Below are 17123 nucleotides of genomic sequence, written 5' to 3'. Positions count from 1 at the left end.
TTTGTGTCCCTACTGCAATCCCAGCAAAAATGTTGATATTAGATAGTCAAGCTGAGAATATAAGGAGGATTGAATAAATAGTCTGGAGAGTGCTTTTAGTTTCTTGGGTGTTCCAAAATCACTTCATACTTAACTGATTCAGTTGACTATTCAGTCTGAACAACCGTGTCAAGTGTGTATGGTGTATTAGAAAGAAAAGCCTGTTTATAGATCCTACAGGCACCTACAAAAGGAAATGTGGAGACTGGGCACCTGAACACATTCTGATGCATACAACTGAGAAGTCTCCTTCTGTTAGAAAGAAAAGAATATCACCCACGGAGGTTGGATGTCTTTTTATTCAAGAACAAAAGAGTTTCGATTCTTTTGCTTCAAGTTTAGCCTTTCCATTGTGTGGTGGGGGTAGTTTAATGAATCATTGTTTAACTTAGATACTGCTGAGTATTTGACCATTAAATAGTCTCAAATGTGTACATAGTACTCCTGACAAATCCTTATTTAGCTGTGATTAATTGTCATTGAATTGTTGTTTAATTACCCCTAGAAGAAATCTAAGAACAGTTTGCATTCTGATTAAGTTATTTAATGTAATAACATGTGAAGGAGTCGAAATGATCTCCAGGCTTTATTATAGCTTGCCCTGGTGGAATTCCGTGATAGTACAAAATACATAATGTGACTAGAAATACAAAATGCATTCAGCAATCCTGAGTGGTTCCCCTCCCCCCAAGTTTAAAGACTCCTTTTAAATGAAGCCTTATGGCCCCATATTGGTATTTTTCCATTCGTTTTATATTTTAACTGACATACCTGTGGGCCAGTAGTTAATGATATATTTTAATTGGTTTAACATCATAGAATATTAAAACTTATAAAGACTGTATTTGTCTCCTTGTCTAACACCCTCTTTTGGGGATTCAAGAAACTAAGGGGTTAAGTGATTTATCCAGGGTCATGCTATTACTTTGTTGTAGTTCCAAGATTAATCCAGGTTTTCAGACTCCCGGTATATTGCTTTTTTCCTTCAATTTATACTACAAAATTTCTTTTATTTTTTCTTTTAAACTTGACTGTCTATAGACTAAAAGGGAAGCAACTGTTTCCCAAACATCCCTTTAAATTTGAGATTATAAATATAGTAGAATAGAAATAGTATTAGATTTTTATTCCAAGTATCTTCCTAGATCTGACTACTCCCCATGTAAGAAAAATCACTTAATGTTCTTGAGGATCTCATTTTTTTTCATATACAAAATAAGACTTGGTCTATATAATTTCTAATTAGGATGAAATCTGATGTTTTTAATATACCACTGAATGCTCCAGAAAGTTGAACATCATTAATAGCAATCAATTACATTTGTATAACAGTTTAACATTTACAAATAATTTCCTGAAAATAATGCTGTGACTTAGGTAGTTCCCTTTTTACTGGTTGCGTACATCATTGCGTATATCAGTTTAGCCATTGTTAATAAAATCATTAGCATCATAATCATAGATTTGGAACCAAAAGGAATCTTAGATATAATTTCTCTCCTGGGGATTCAAAGACAAGAATGACAAAAATGAAATATTTTTTGCCTTTAAGGTACTTAAGGGCCACATAGATTAAATTGGTAAAATTCATTTTACTATAATAAATATTATTGTGTATTGTTATTATAAATATTACCATAAAAATATATAAATTTAAAAATAGCTGTTTCCAGGTGTGGAGCTGTAAAAGAGATCAAGTTTAGGATAGGCCTCTGTCAATGCAGCATTTCCTTGAAGGAAGCAAGAAATTTTAAGAGGAAGTGATGATAGTAAAAACATTTTAAACATCAGAAACAAAATTGTGAGAAGTCTTGGACATAGAAGACAGAATATTATGAATGAGGAATAAGTGCTATGGTAGGCTGAAACATAAAGTGAGTTAGAATTATATGTTAAATTACATTGGAACTAAATTGTAATGGGCTTTAATTGCTAGACAGGATTTTGTATTTTGGTCTCAGAAATAATGTTCTGGTAGTTGTTGTTCAGTTGTTTTGGTTGTATCCTACTCTTCCTAACCCCTTTTGAAGTTTTCTTGGCCATACTGGAATGACTGGCCATTTTCTTCTTCAATTCATTTTACAGTGAGGAAACTAGGGCAAACACGGTTAAGTGATTTGCCAGAGTCACAAAACTAGAAAGTTTCTGGAGGTGGATTTGAACTCAAGAAGATGAGTTTCCCTGAATCCAAAACTGACATTCTCTCCTGCATCATCTAGCTGGGTTCAGAAGTAATTGGGAACAACTGAAATTTATTGAGCTTCAAAATAAAGCTTCTTGTGTGAGAAACTTCATTTAGACCTTTGTTTTAGGAATATCAGTTTGGTAGCTGTGTGGGAGATATATTAGAGAGGAACAATGAATGGAGATGGGGAAACCAATTAGCAGGTCATCATGGTAACTCAGCTGAAAGGTATTCAGACCTTAGTTCTGTGAATTGAGAGCTACCAAATATATTGTGAATTTGTAGTTGCCAAGACATAGCAGCTTAATGGGTATAAAGGATAAAAGAGACAGAATAGTTATAACTGAGTCTGAAGACTGTAGCTAAGTGACTGGGAAAGCTGAAAGTGCTCTTGAGAAAAGATAAAATGATGGAGGATACTCAGGTGATCCATCTAGGAAGTGACAAAGGCATGTTGTGACAGGCTCACACCTTTTCTTTGGGTCTGGTGCTCTTTGTGTAGTTATTTTTCATTCATGTCCACTGCTTTGTGATCCCATTTGGGGTTTTCTTGGCAAACAAACTTGCCATTTTCTTCTTTAACTCATTTTACAGATGAGAAAATTGAGGCCAACAGGATTAATGATTTACCTGTGGTTAAATAGCTAGTTAAGTTCTGAAACTGAATTTAAAAGAAGGAAGCTGAGTTTCATACCGCTATGTAAAACATACTAAACCACTCTAGTCTTTATACATGCTACCATTTATAGCTGATGTATTTGATCTTCTGGAAGTATTGATAGCTTTTCTATTATTGAAACTTCAAAGCAGAGGCTATGATAGTCTCTTTACATACACTACCCAAAATTTCAGGTTTTAGCATATCAAAAATGCATCCTTTTTTATCTCAGTTCTTTGGATTCTAGATCAGTAAAGAGGAAAGAGACCTGCAGCTATTTCAGATCAAAACTTAATAGGGACAATACTTTCCATAAAATATAGACCAAGTCAAAGTCCTTGCAAAAATGTGGGTGATGTAGCAATGTTGATCGACAGTATCTATACTTTGTTTCCTAAACTTGGAAAGGAAAGAAATACGCATTTATATGATACTTAACTATTTTCTAGGCACTGTGCTAAGCACTTTTTATAAATGTTATCTCATTTGAGTCCTCATAATAAACTTGTGAGGTAGTTGCTATTATTATCTCCAATTGAGGAAACTGAGGCAGACTGAGGCTGTGTCTTACTCAGAATCATCCAGCTGTTAAATTCCTGATGAGAAACTGAAAGCAGTCCTCTCTGATATGTAACTTATCTCGTCTGCAATGCTTTCCAAAAAGAGAGCATGAATTAATGTTGAACATAGTCGAGCCAGCTTTGTGTAACATCTGTTCTTGGATGCATGGTATTAAAATCATGCATTGTAGATAGACTTGACTATCAGATTTGGGTGTTGGTTGATCCTTTTCCAGGACACTTTAAGCTACTTTACATAAGGGAGGACCCATTGTCTTCAAGTTCAGTCACGTCTGCACACCAAGTGTTTCTCTGTCCTATTTTAGGGCATTACAGACACTTGCATGTTAATGAATTATGTCGAACCATTTCAGTTAGATACAGGGATAGTTTTTTCAAATGAAGATAATTTGAATTATTCATTCTAGCAATTGTTTCTCTTTGTGGATGAATGAACTATTTCCTGCGGAAGATTATCGTATTGATATCTATCTCTGTGGGAAGCACCAGTTCTTAAGTGTTTCCTACTGACCATTTGCTGGCCTTAACCTTCATGGTAGACTGTCAGCAAGCATTTTATAAGTTCTTAATAAATCTCTGCTATTATGTTAGGAGCTGAGGATAAAAATTGAAATAATCTTTGCCTTCAAAGAACTTGCATTTTATCTCAAAGTATATATTCCTCTGGGCTTATGTAACCAGTACCAGCTCCTGGTAAGGACTAAGAGAAAGGGTCATCAATATTTTATGGAGAAGTGACCAATGAATTACTACCTTAGTTTGGTAAAGATGGTCAGTATTATCACCCTTTTCTTCTTCTTCTTCTTAGAAGGATAATCTTTTGCTGCCTATCATTTTGTCTTTCATTGATCATCGGGACAAGTTTAATTCTGCCATAATTACATTCTGAGAACTGTGGGCAAATGGAATTTGCCAGTCTCTATTCTGGTTATCTCTTTTAGTTTTGATGGCTGAGAGTCATCCTTCCACTAATAGCCAAATTATTCTTTGGAAGGAAAGTGGTTTCCTGGGGGCAGCTGTGAGATCTACAAAATCTTTAAAGGTGTATCACCTAGGTTACTTTTTGGCATAAGTGTGTTACAGATGTGATGAAATATTTTTAAAGGTTTCCTCCTGGCTTGATTTTGTTACTCTCCTTATTTATTTAGAAACACGAGTGAAGGTAATGATATGATACTGTTCTAGAATTAGATTTCGATATTTTATTCATAATTTTAGACTTTATATTTTTACTTCCTTTTAATATTTAATCCTCATCCATCCCAATTGGCACAATTCAGTATTTTTGTAGTTATTACCTTGTGTCAAACCTGGTACTGTGAGCCTGTCTCAAACAATGCTTCTTGCTGATCTTCATATGAATCTAATTCTAGGTCCATACCCAGTACTTTTATATCTTGACATAAGACTGTATATATCTTTATGTCCAGTACAGTAGTCTTTAATAATCCAGGAACTCAAGTTGAAAACATAAACTGACTAATCCTTACTAAATTAGTACTGAAGGGAAATTTGAAAACAGTTTGGTAACAGTCTGGCAGAAATTAAGCTTAGATCAACAACTCACACCATATTCCTTAATAAATAAGGAATTTGAATTTGAATAAATTCAAAGTGAATTAATGACCAGAGTATTAAAAGACCATACCATTAAAACTTAAATGAGAAGTAAACCAATATATCTTTGACAACTATTGTTAAGTGGTGAATTCTTTGCCAAACAAGGGCTTGAAACAACATAACCCAACACTGGAATACAAGAAATTGAAAAGCTTTTGCAGAAACACTGTTACATCATTTACAATGAGAAGGGGTCAACTTGAAATTAAATTTTGTTAGCTATCCATATGGTTATACTCTATATATACTAGATATCTTATATCTAACATATCTAGACAAATAATATAAATATTTTAAAAACAAAAGCCATTGCCTTAGAGTACTTAAAAGATACAAACAATTGTCAAAAAAATTATAAACTATTAATAACCACATCAAAGAAAACTCCAAATCACTAATGCAAACTAAAACAATTTGATATTTACTCAGTGCCTCCTTCCTTATAAAATGACAAAGATAACAATTTGAAATTATTCAGAGAAAGTATGTAAAATAACCATATCCTTGACCCAGACTGACAGCATTGATAAAAGAAAAAAGTCTATATACACCAAAATATTTATTGCAAACTTTTAATGTTATTAAAGAGGCAAAAAAACAAAATAGATATCCATCAATTAGGCTTCTCCCTTACTCTCTAGCCTGAAATAAAGGAATGGCTAACCAAATCATGGTATATGAATGCAATGGAAATAATACTGTGTTATTAGAAACAACAAATATGATGAGCACAAAGAATGGAAATTCTTACATGAACTGATACAAAGTAAAAGAAACAGAACTAGAAAAGCAGTATGTATAATTACTACAAAAATGTAGATGGAAAATGCAACTCTAAAACAATGGAGAAAAAAATGTCAGAAAATTCCAAATAATAAGCATAGTCCAAAAAAAGAGTAGTAAAGACATCTTTTATTCTTTGCAGAGATGGAAGTCCATGGGTATAGCACATTGCATTTTCAGATTTATTTTGATGTGTTTATTGATTTTGCCAATTTTCCCCTGTTCTTAACAAAATAATTCTTTTGTTATAAGGGATGGCTCTCTGGGAATGGAAGGTGGGAATACAGGGAAAGTATAAGTGATAAAACAACAAAAGATTTAAATTATGCCATAATGAGGTATAAGAGGCAGTACCTTAGTGAAGTTAATTTATCTCGTTTGTTTCACAATTACTGTTCTCTTAGAAGGGAAAGAGTGGGAAGAAAAAAAGAATTTGTTATGCACCTAGCTTGTGCCAGGAATTATTATAAATATCTCATTTGATAATCAATGAGATAATATTTGAGCAGCTAAATAAGTTATAGTTTCATAAAATGTTAGCATTGAAAAGAAGGGTTTGGAAGTTTTTAAGTTTTTATTATTTTGTCTTTATAATCATCGTCATTCATGTTTACTAAAAAGAAGAAAAAGAATTCAGTAAACTTAACCAAAATATTAACCTATTCTGATAACATATGAAATGTTCCACACCTATGGGAGGAGGAGGAAGTATCTTTTCATAGCTCTTCTTTCTCTCAAGCTTAACATGTTTTCTCATATTTCTCATATTGTTTTTAGCATCATCATTATTACACAGTATTCAGTTTTCGTTTTTTGTTGTTGCTGATCTTAACATTTCATTATTGCAGAACATGGCCCATGATCTATATTCTCTAGGTTAAAATGTAATTAATGCACATATTTAATCTATACCAGATTGCTTGATGTCTTGGGGAGGGGCAAAGGGGAGCTAAAGAAGGAAGGGAGAAAAAAATTAGAAATGTTGAAAACTATCTTTACATGTATTTGGAAAAATAAAATACAATTAAAATAAAAATATATTTAAAATGTCATTAGGAAATATTGAACGAAATGAATAAAAGTACAATAAAACAGATGATGTTGATATGTATTTTTCTAAGTCAGTATGCACTTACAGGATACTTATATATAGTTGAGTGGCCCCTATTTCTCTTTGATTTTGATACCACTTCGTAGACCATTTTTGACACCATTTGTAGACTCTGCAGAATGTTTTATTTTCTTCACTCTCTATAATTTATGTAAATTTGAGTCGTAAAGTGGCAGTAATATTCTATTATACACATATCCCTAATTTGCTCAATCATTTCCCAATTATTTGCTATTTATTTTATCCTCCCTCTGATGCTATTTCTGATATATATTACATTTCTAATTCTGTAGTTAAACTCCTTGGAGTATATATGCCTATCACTTGATTTCCAGGTCAAATGATACGGGCATAATATTAACTTTCAGCATAATTTTAAATTGAGTAAATAATTTTAGGTTGACCAAAAAAAGAATATTAGGACACCTATCTTAATAGAGCGTCTCCAGTGTTGACTTTTTATCTTTTGTCTAGATATGAGATGAGATGAGATGAAACCCTAGAGGATCTTTGTCCCAAATACAAAGCCAAAGTCACTTGTCTTCCTAATTTCCCTTAACTATTCATACTTACTCACTTCAAATCCAACCTGCTGACAAATGTTGTATACAGTTATTTCCCACATACATTTTCTGCTCTCCAGCCCTCCATTACCTATCATTTATATTACTGCAAATCTAATTGGTCGTCTTGTTTCAACTTTCTAGTCTTCCACCCTTTCATTTCTCTGGCTTCTTTCAAAACTCTCTTGTATGAGGCCTTCCTAATCTTCCCATCCACACAAGCCAATCCCCTCCAGGTCTAATTTCCATCCACCCTATGTGCATCTTTTGTTGTTGTTTCCACCATTAGAATGTAAGCTTTTTGAGGACAAGAACCAGCTTTTTGGCTGTCATGGAAGAGCTCAATAAACACTTGTTGGTTGATTTGCATTTCTCATTTCTCTTAATATCAATAATGTTTTTTTTTTAATTTAGAATCCTTTTTAAGGATCCTTTCCTTTTTAAGTAATGGGAAATATTGCCTTGTCCTAAGTTGATTTTATTAATGTCTCCTTTTTGTATACAGTTTGCTAGTAAGTAATAAACTTATCTCTAACTGTTAAAGTACAACTTTTTTCTTAGAGAGAGAAAACGGGGCATGAGAACAACTCTTAGTGGTTATTTGTCAATGTTGAAATTAAAGAAGCTTAAAGAAGCAACATACATTAATGACCAAACAGCAAGTTTTTAAATTTAAAAAAAAAAAAAAAAAAAAAAAAAAACACTTTAAAACTGAACACCAATGTAACCAGGCAATATCACTTGAGAATTTCATTGGCTCAATTATAAAGAAGGAATTCTTTGTCAGAATGATCTACTATGACTTGTTTATTTTCAGAAAGGGAAACAGTGGCCCTCAGAATTTAAGCAGTTTTTCCAAAGGTCACATAGCAAGTTTATCACAGAATAAGAATTAAAAGTCAGATTAGTAATCTTATCATTATACAGTTCAAGTCTTTTTTAAGGGCAATATCAACATAAATCTGTTTGATTAGAGCTTATTGTTGTTAAAATGAATTTACATATTAAAGTTTAAACAGTTTTATTATTATTTCTTGTCTTTACATTACAATGATTTCAAATCTCAACACTCTTCCTCTCTGGACCCCTCTCCGTGGCCAAAAGTTACAATGTCCCCCATCTATTAATGAATGCAACATTTTGTCTTAATAGGCTTTAATAAAGGAGATGCTTCATTGTCTCTTCTCTGGGAACTTCATTTGTTTTTTTAATTTTTTTTTTATCAATTTAAAATGAATTTTTAGAGTATACACTCAAAGTTTTTGACTTATTTCCTTCATGGTCCCTTTACTTTACTTGTTAAACTTTCTTCACCACTCAATACACATCAGAGCAAGCTATCTGCATCAGCTGGGCAAATATTTGTTATCCCTTTCACATTTTGCCCTTTTACTCCTCTCCACCCCTCATTTATGTCATTTTTCTCACCTGGACAAGCCTCACATTTTCCCTTCCCCAATAGATTTCCATTCTGCCTTGAAAATTTTCAAGTTTCATTTCCTCCAGAAAAACTTCAGAGAAAAAAAACCCCAATAAACCCTCCCCATCTCCCAACAATCACCAAAAACATATAATATAAAATGGTGGCTCCCTGTTAGGTAAACTTAACTTGGCCTTCAGAATCCCACACAAATTACTTCAGAATATTCCCCCTCCCCCCAATACATCTTTTCTCCTATGAATGTGTCCAGTGCTTCTCATTTCTTTTCCACCTTTTTCCTCTATGCATGGAAAGCCAAATCTCCTATGTTTCCTCTGCTAATCTCTTAGTCATTGTTCTAGGTAAGCAAGGACAGCAAGGAAGAACTTAGTACTTGACCATGCATGTGAATAATCCAGCACTTATCATATACTGAGACACAGGTGTAGAATTCACAAATAATAGTAGAACCTATACATAGTGAGCACAGCTCTCAGAATTTTCCTCTTGTTCTGCAGTGCTGTAATTCATGACACTTGATAGCTCCTGCAGCCCTCAAGGTTCTGTTATTTCTAAGAAGCTGAACTGATAGGACTAAATTTGAAAAACTAATGGGGCCTGTGAATTCCTTGGACATCTCTTTTTATCAAACATCCCAAAGCACCTGGACCTGAGGAAAAAATTCCTTATTTAACCTCAGCCTAAAGTCTGATAAATACAACCTCATCCAACACTTGATTCTTTTTCTCCAACCTTAATTCGCATTTGTAATAATCTTCACATTTCAGACTTCAGATCTAATATACTTCTCATGTAATAGAGTCTGTGGTATGATCTTATTATGCCTGTCCTATTATAAGCTACACAAGGTCAGCAGTTCCTAGTACAGTGCTGTATGCTAGTATAGAAATGAGGACCATAAAACTCTGAGGATCAAGAATATTTCCCAATTGCATTTTAATCTGGTTGCATGTTTGACTTTTCTGATGAACACAAATAAGTTTTAAACAAATATCTTTTGAATAAATGAATGAGTATTATTCAAAATTGATACTTTATATTTCTAATCTCTAAATTTGTAAAACTATTCAGAGAAGGGAAGAATGATGGAAGGAGGAAAGCATTCTGAATGCAATTAACAAGTTAATATTTGGAGTAGGGAAATGTTGAAGATCAAAAAGATGTCTTTTTAATTGAGAATATGTTAGTATTTTTAATCATGACATAATGCATAGAACTGTACTTAGGAAGATTCCTAAGCTTCTCTCAAGTATTTTATACATGAGCAGAATGATTCCAAAAAAGTTTTTCTCTCACATGACAAAGTTATAGTTAAATCTTATACAATACAATTCAGTATACTACAGTGTGGCCAAGATTCAGATTAGGTTTCTGTTAAAGTTGTACTTTGATATCTCCAGGTGTGGAACAGCATAAGTAAACCCAATGAGTGAGAATTAACAGAATCTGTTTGATAGAGGAAGGAGTCCAGCCTGGTTGCAGTGCAGTATATGGTAGGGAATATTGGGAACTGAGTCTGGATAATAGAGTGAAACCAGATTATAGAAAATTATCTAGAAGAGTTTAGATTGGAGATTTTACTTAAACAACACAAACCATTAGACTACACTGAGCTGAGAACTGACATGATGAAAGTCATGTTTAAGGATGAGTAATCCACTATTTAAGCTATAGGGATTCATTGTTAGAAGGAAGTTTATAATCCAGGAGGCTGCCTAGAAGGCTATTGTAGGGTAGATGATACGGCTCTGTACTAGAATGGTGCCAAGAGAAAGAAGGGATGAAGAAAATGAGAGAAATTTAATTGACAAATGAACAAAAGCATAGCATTTGTTGTTTGAAAAGATCCACTGGATAAAGCAAAAATGCAAATTAAAGATTTTGTACTAATGTGGCTTGGAAGAATGGTTATTCAAGTGAATAAGTTCAATGGGCAAAATAGATTTTATGGGAATATGATGATCTTGGTTCTTAGACATATTGAGTTTTAGGCAACAGCAGAATTTCTGTTATGGTAAAGTAATTTATTCAGTAGACACCTATTAAATATTATCTATGTGCAAGTCAGTTCTGCTAAGAAAAAGGAGTAAGGAAAGAAGTTGGGATGATCTAAACGCAATTTCTGACAATGAGAAAGAGGTTAGCAAAGGCAACAGGTACAACCTAATTATTATTATATATCCTTTCCTTATTACTACATGTTAAAATATGAAGGTCCTCATCAATGTGCATCCTGTGGCAAGTTGGCTATATTAACCTTTTGCAATGTCAGAAATATAATTGCCATACAAAAGAGTCATGTCATTTGCACATTACTTAACCTCTCTCTGAGTCTCATCTTTCAAATGAGTGAATTGGGCAAGATTATCTTTTTATGTCTCTTCCAATCCTAAAAAGCTATAAATCTATGGTAGCTTGATTCCCTGTGTTATTTATAAAATCAGAATCATAATATTGGAAGGAACCTAAATTAAAAGTCACCTGATTTCATTCTTATCCTAAGCTTAAATTTTCTCTCTACTATCCCTTGTCTGCCATGATATAGCCTCAGCCTGACTACCTTAACTCTGATTTTACTAGAATGTGAGAGAATCTGTACAGTTTTCAGAAAGATCAGTTTGTTAGAAATTCTGCCTTCTATTGCACTAACTTCAACCTTCTTCCAATAGTGTTCCCCCTCCTACTTATCTGTCTGCCTCTTCCATTGTTTTAATTCTGTTTAAAACACTGGGGAAAGATGACTGATTTGGATATCAGCTAACCTGTCTCTATGTGATTTTGGGCAGATTATTTCCTCCTCTGACTTTTGGATTAAATTGACTCAGATTCCCTTCAGCTCTAAATCGATGATCCTCTCATATCCTAAATAGGATCCCTCCTTTATAAGCCCTTCTGCAAGCATCCACCTTATAATGGTGTTAATCTAACAAAGCATTTCCAATAGGAGAGCACTTACTTTTTCATGGGTAATATTAGTACAAATAATTGGTGCCTCAGAGCTACACCCTCCCTCACACAAAGAGACCAACAAGCCTAGTCTGGGATTGATTCTCATTAGCATCAATTTTACCTTCTAATCTGACAGAATGAGGTCAACTCTCCATTTTCCCCCAGGTGCCTAGAGAAGCAAGCAAGATCCAACCTAGGAATCAAACACTGAACCCTAGATCCAGACTCTAATGGACAAACCTCAGCAACTACACTAACTTGAGTAAATAGACCTTAGGAAGGTCCAGCCATGGAAATATAGTGGTGCTTTTTTCCTACAGTCCTGAAAATGACTCTCTCCCCCCCCCCCCCCAAATACCCAGAAACACCCATCATTTGTATCATTTATAACTGGAGGTAGGGTTTCTATATGATCATTAACGTCAAACTGTTGTCACTTTAACTTTTACATACACAATTACAATTCACATTAAGGAGTTCCAGCAAATGAGAACCTTTTTCTACTATATGACTTCAATTCCTTCTCATTTTTGAAAGATATCATTTCCATCAAGTGCATTTTTCTTGTCAACCACAGATATATCTGTGATTCATGGTAGGTGATCACATTATTAATGGCGAACTTTCCCACAGACTTATCAACTTTGCTCTTTAGTCAATAAAGCCTGAAGCAAACTTGATTTCTATAGAAAAGGAGCTAAGGGGGAAAAATCTCTTTTCACAGTCTCAACCACTTAAATTTATTTAAGAATCTTTTGCAAACATTATTCTTAGAGCTTATCTGAGCACAGGCCCTTAACTTCCCCTAACATCACTTGAAGTAACTTAGTAATCTAGTGAAAATTCTTCTACATAACGTGGACATTTCGTGAATGTAGTACCCAAAGGGTGTCCCAGATTCTGGACTCAGAAGAGTGTTAGTTGTACACCAGGATCATCAAGCCATCTCTTACTCCTACCTTTGCTACCTTTGTAGCATTTCAAAGACAGAAGGGCCTTGATGTATCCTTTTATGCTTAAAGACAATGAGACCCAGGGAGCTTCCCCTGACTTGCCCCAGATTGCCCTGGTGGTTGTGTGTGATAAGTGGCACATAGGGGACAAAAAAAGTCAGATTCTGAGTCTCTTCACCAGTGTTCAGTTGAAATGGGCTGCAGAAAGCTTCTCCAGGTAGCCTTTCAGAATTGCCACAACAAACAGTTGCCAAAGGGAGAGAGAGTCTGCCAAAAGCTACTACAAGAGAAGCTTTTCTGTAGCATCATGACTACTGTGGCCTGTTGACTATTCATCCAACTTGGGCTAAGTAGGCCTTGTATCAGCTTAAATAAAAGAAGCTACATTTCTTTTAAAAATCCTTTCATTCTAAGGTTAGTTATCCCAGAATTGTAGTGAAAAGGTCCCATCCCATCTTATTTTTAAAGCCCAAAAGATGTTAACTATATTAAACATATTAAAAGGAAGTCTAGAGAATGACAGGTGTTTATTTTCAGGTATTCGTTAAATGAAAACATTTATCTTTTTTTGTTTCTTTGTAAAAAGTTAGAAAGAATAGATACTTATGAAAAAGGGTGCCAGTTACAGTCTGGCACCACTGAAGCATTTATGGGGCCCTATTTTCTTGGGTTCTACTTGAATGAAAAAATCAGTGATAAATAGTGATCCTAAATTATTAAGTAATTCCTGAGCCAGCATTTATCTCATCTTATTTGATTTAAGAATAAGTTTTATGTTAGTGAAAAATTAAGGAATAGGAACTAGTTAACATCATGGGAATAACAGCAAGTTACATTTCCCCAAAATGTGAGGCACATTGATTTGGAAATACTACTATCAACTTTTAGGGAAATATTTATAACTATGCATATAGAGGATTTGTTTAATAATATTTCTATTTAATACTTGGCCAAAAGTCCCAGCTCTAGCAGTTTGTTAAAATTACTTATAACTGTATATAAAAATTTATCAGAGTAGATTTCTCTTTCTGTTTAAATTAGTGACTGAACTCTTATTCCCTCCCTTTTTGCTACCCCCTCCCCCTTTCTTCATTTAGTATTTTAACAATCACCTGTTTTCTTTTTTATTACAATTGCTGTTCAACAATACTCTTTACCCCGTTTTAGGATCATAACTATAAATCCATGTTTTTTCTTTATAGTTGGCATTAGATTATTGCATATGAATGCATAATATATTAAATGCACATGCATTTAAAATATTGTTCTGATTTGTTTCTGAATTATTTCTCTTAAGGGGCTCTACCTAGGGAAATAAACAATTTCTCTCATATCCTGTCCTTGCAGGAAGAATTTTAAACCGCTTCTCCAAAGACATTGGCCATCTGGATGACTTACTGCCACTAACATTTCTGGACTTCATACAGGTAATATGGTACTGAGTTTCGATTCCTAAACAGAGACCAAATGAGTTGCTAATTCTGTAAATCCTGTTCATTAAGAGAAAATCATCTTACAGTATGTAGTTTTAGCTTAATAAAAGGCCTTGTTTGTAAGAGAAAGGTGTGGCTGTAATTCCAAGTGTAAGTTAACATGAGTAATAACTGGTCCGTAGGCGTGGCTACACTGTCGTGTCAGGATTTCAATTCATAAGAGCTACATGCTTGGTAAGTTGCTCCTGATTTGCCTCTGGGGTATCTGGCATGGGTTTTGCTTTACTGTGAACACATTTCATAATATAGAAACAATCAACTCGCACGGAAAGATAGCCTAGATTAACTAAATTATGCATTGTATTACCACAAAGACCAAATATTTACTGCACCATTTTTGGATGAAAACAGGTGTGGTTCTTTACAAAGAAGAGATTAGTAATAATAAGATGAAAATAATACTGTGTTAACAGGAACAATAGAAAGTAGTTATTGCAGGTACCAAGCCTTGAAAGGCCAAGTTTATTTGATCCAGTAATTGAGTACAGGATGAAAGCTACATCAGGAAATGTCTTTTTTTGTTTTTCTAGGCAGTACTTTTCACACATTAATAGCTGAAATATCTTTAAGAAAACAAACAAACCCACAAAGAATTTTTCCTCTCTAAAACTTTTAATTCATCTTTGAATTTGAGGCTTCAAAAATAATCTCTGCCCTATCCATCCAGATTCTGATTTCGTACCTGAGAACTGATGTTTCAGTGATAGCCTTTCTATTGTTTTATGCTATCTTCTGTTTAATGATTCCAAACATGGTATTTCTGTATGCATAACAAGTGTTTTTCATGGAAATGAAATCACCTCCATTAACTGTTTCAAGGATTTTAGTCTGTTTTAATTTAATAAGCACCTATAAATGTTTCATGCATATAGTAAGCCTTTTCTCTTCTTCCAAAATGTTAATGGATAGTGTTGTATTTAGTAACTAACATTAAGACAAAGAAGTGGTACTTGGACCTTGAAGTAAAGTTATCATTGCTCCCTGTCATATTCTGACTGGTTTATTTTTTTCTATGTTCAAAAGTTGTTTCATAATATTTCACAATATTCCAAAATATTTCTTTGGGGGATGTTAGAAGGTGTTCTAGAATTATTGTTCAAAAAAGTACAAATCACTTACCTTGAATTTTGTAGGGATGATACCTATTTTTTGATTACATTATTGTAGGGAATTCCCAGAATGGAAAAAATCTGAATCAATTCAGGTTAGCAATTCCTCTGTAAATAATAATCTTAAAATTTTGCTTTGGGTATCCAGAGCTCAGATGTCTCCTCCATGGACTCCTATTTATTATGTGCCAAGGAGTTGATGAATGCAGTACTTCTGCCCCAATAACTAGCCCACTATCCATTCTGCTTCTCTCTGGGAAAATTAGTTGAATGTAAATTGTATGCCTGAAACCCATAGCCCTAGAATTCCTATTTGTCCAATAGGAACATAACAGTAGATATCTGACTTGAAATAGTTATCGAGACTAATCCTTTCATCTGTTTACCAAAACTAAATAAATCCGGACTCTGCAGACTTTTAGGAGAATATGAGCCTCTGACTGCTTTCTTCTGCAAATGTTTCTTATTGGATGTGGGTACTTAGTTTATCCCTTAGAAGTAGAAGTCTCACACCAGACCCTTGGAAGCAGCTGTACTTTTCCACACAACACAGGTAAAAAATGCAATTTTCATCTGTATTCATGATTCCTTTGAATGAAAACAAAAGGCTTTTAGAGCCATTCTGTTTGTTTGCAACTCTAAACTGGGGCAGCTGTTCATTTTTTAAAAAATAGGGCGATAATTGCCATATTTAACATTAACATTAGACCTCCCTCACATAATCTTCCTTGTAAAATATTCCAAAAAGAGTGAAGACACAATGTACCTATTTTTGCTCTAGGCTATTAAATGAAATACAAAGAACTGAGTCTTCTCTCATCTGTCAGCTTAATCTTTGTTAAACTTATCATTGGCAAATATCATCAATGTCGATTTATTGATCTTATATTTAATAGCAAGGGTCTATCACAAGCATTGTCTTTGAGAAAGCAGTTTAGACTAAGGATAACTCAGTTATCAGTTATGATAAAGATCTTTTGTCACTTATTTTGTTCGCAGGTGTCTTTAATAAGGCTTTCCATAATCCCTTCAGGAAGAAATATTTTCTCCTTTTTAAAACAGTATTAGCTAAATATAAAAGCTCTGATCCCTCCCATTGTTGTTGATTCTTTGAGGGACATTTCCCAACATTCATTGTTTAAATGGTTGTCAGGAGGAATCAAGTGAAACTTAATAAACAATGCAGTAACTGGTTCATCTTACTTTGTGTGCAGAAGCTTTTCTTCAAAGGATTTGCATTCAATAATAAGTGGTCCTTTTACCATTATCCTGGATTCTAGAAGCAATCATTTTGAAGTTTTCTGCTCTGTTGTTATATTAGCAGGTGAATATTTTGTAGTCATAAAATTATTCTCTAATAAAACTCCACTAAATTGTTAATTGACCTAACAAGAAATATGACTTGGAGAAGAAGGCCCAAATTAACCAGTGGCATTCTAGAGATCTTAGTCAAATCATGTCCTCCTCCAGAAATCCTGCTTGCAATAGACAGAGAATAAAAAACTAATTTTCAAAGTCAGATATGTTGTATTCAATCACACATTTTCTCTTTCCTCCTACCTCCCTGCCAACAGAATATCTCAAACCTGTTATTCATGTCAAAGTGTCCTGGAAATTAGAATTATATTAACTGACCTT

The 17123-nt window shown here is 33.9% G+C and overlaps 1 protein-coding gene across 1 annotated transcript in view; it reads left to right on the top strand.

Moving 5' to 3' along the window:
• ABCC4 (ATP binding cassette subfamily C member 4) overlaps nt 1–17123 on the top strand; it is a 271583-nt gene that overhangs the window by 160650 nt on the left and 93810 nt on the right. Inside the window, 1 exon segment of the mRNA XM_051984011.1 lies at nt 14231–14310. Coding sequence (XP_051839971.1) covers nt 14231–14310 — 80 coding nt within the window.

Source organism: Antechinus flavipes, chromosome 3 (assembly GCF_016432865.1).
Source record: "Antechinus flavipes isolate AdamAnt ecotype Samford, QLD, Australia chromosome 3, AdamAnt_v2, whole genome shotgun sequence".
NCBI lineage: Eukaryota > Metazoa > Chordata > Mammalia > Dasyuromorphia > Dasyuridae > Antechinus > Antechinus flavipes.
This window is presented reverse-complemented; position numbering and strand designations above follow the sequence as displayed.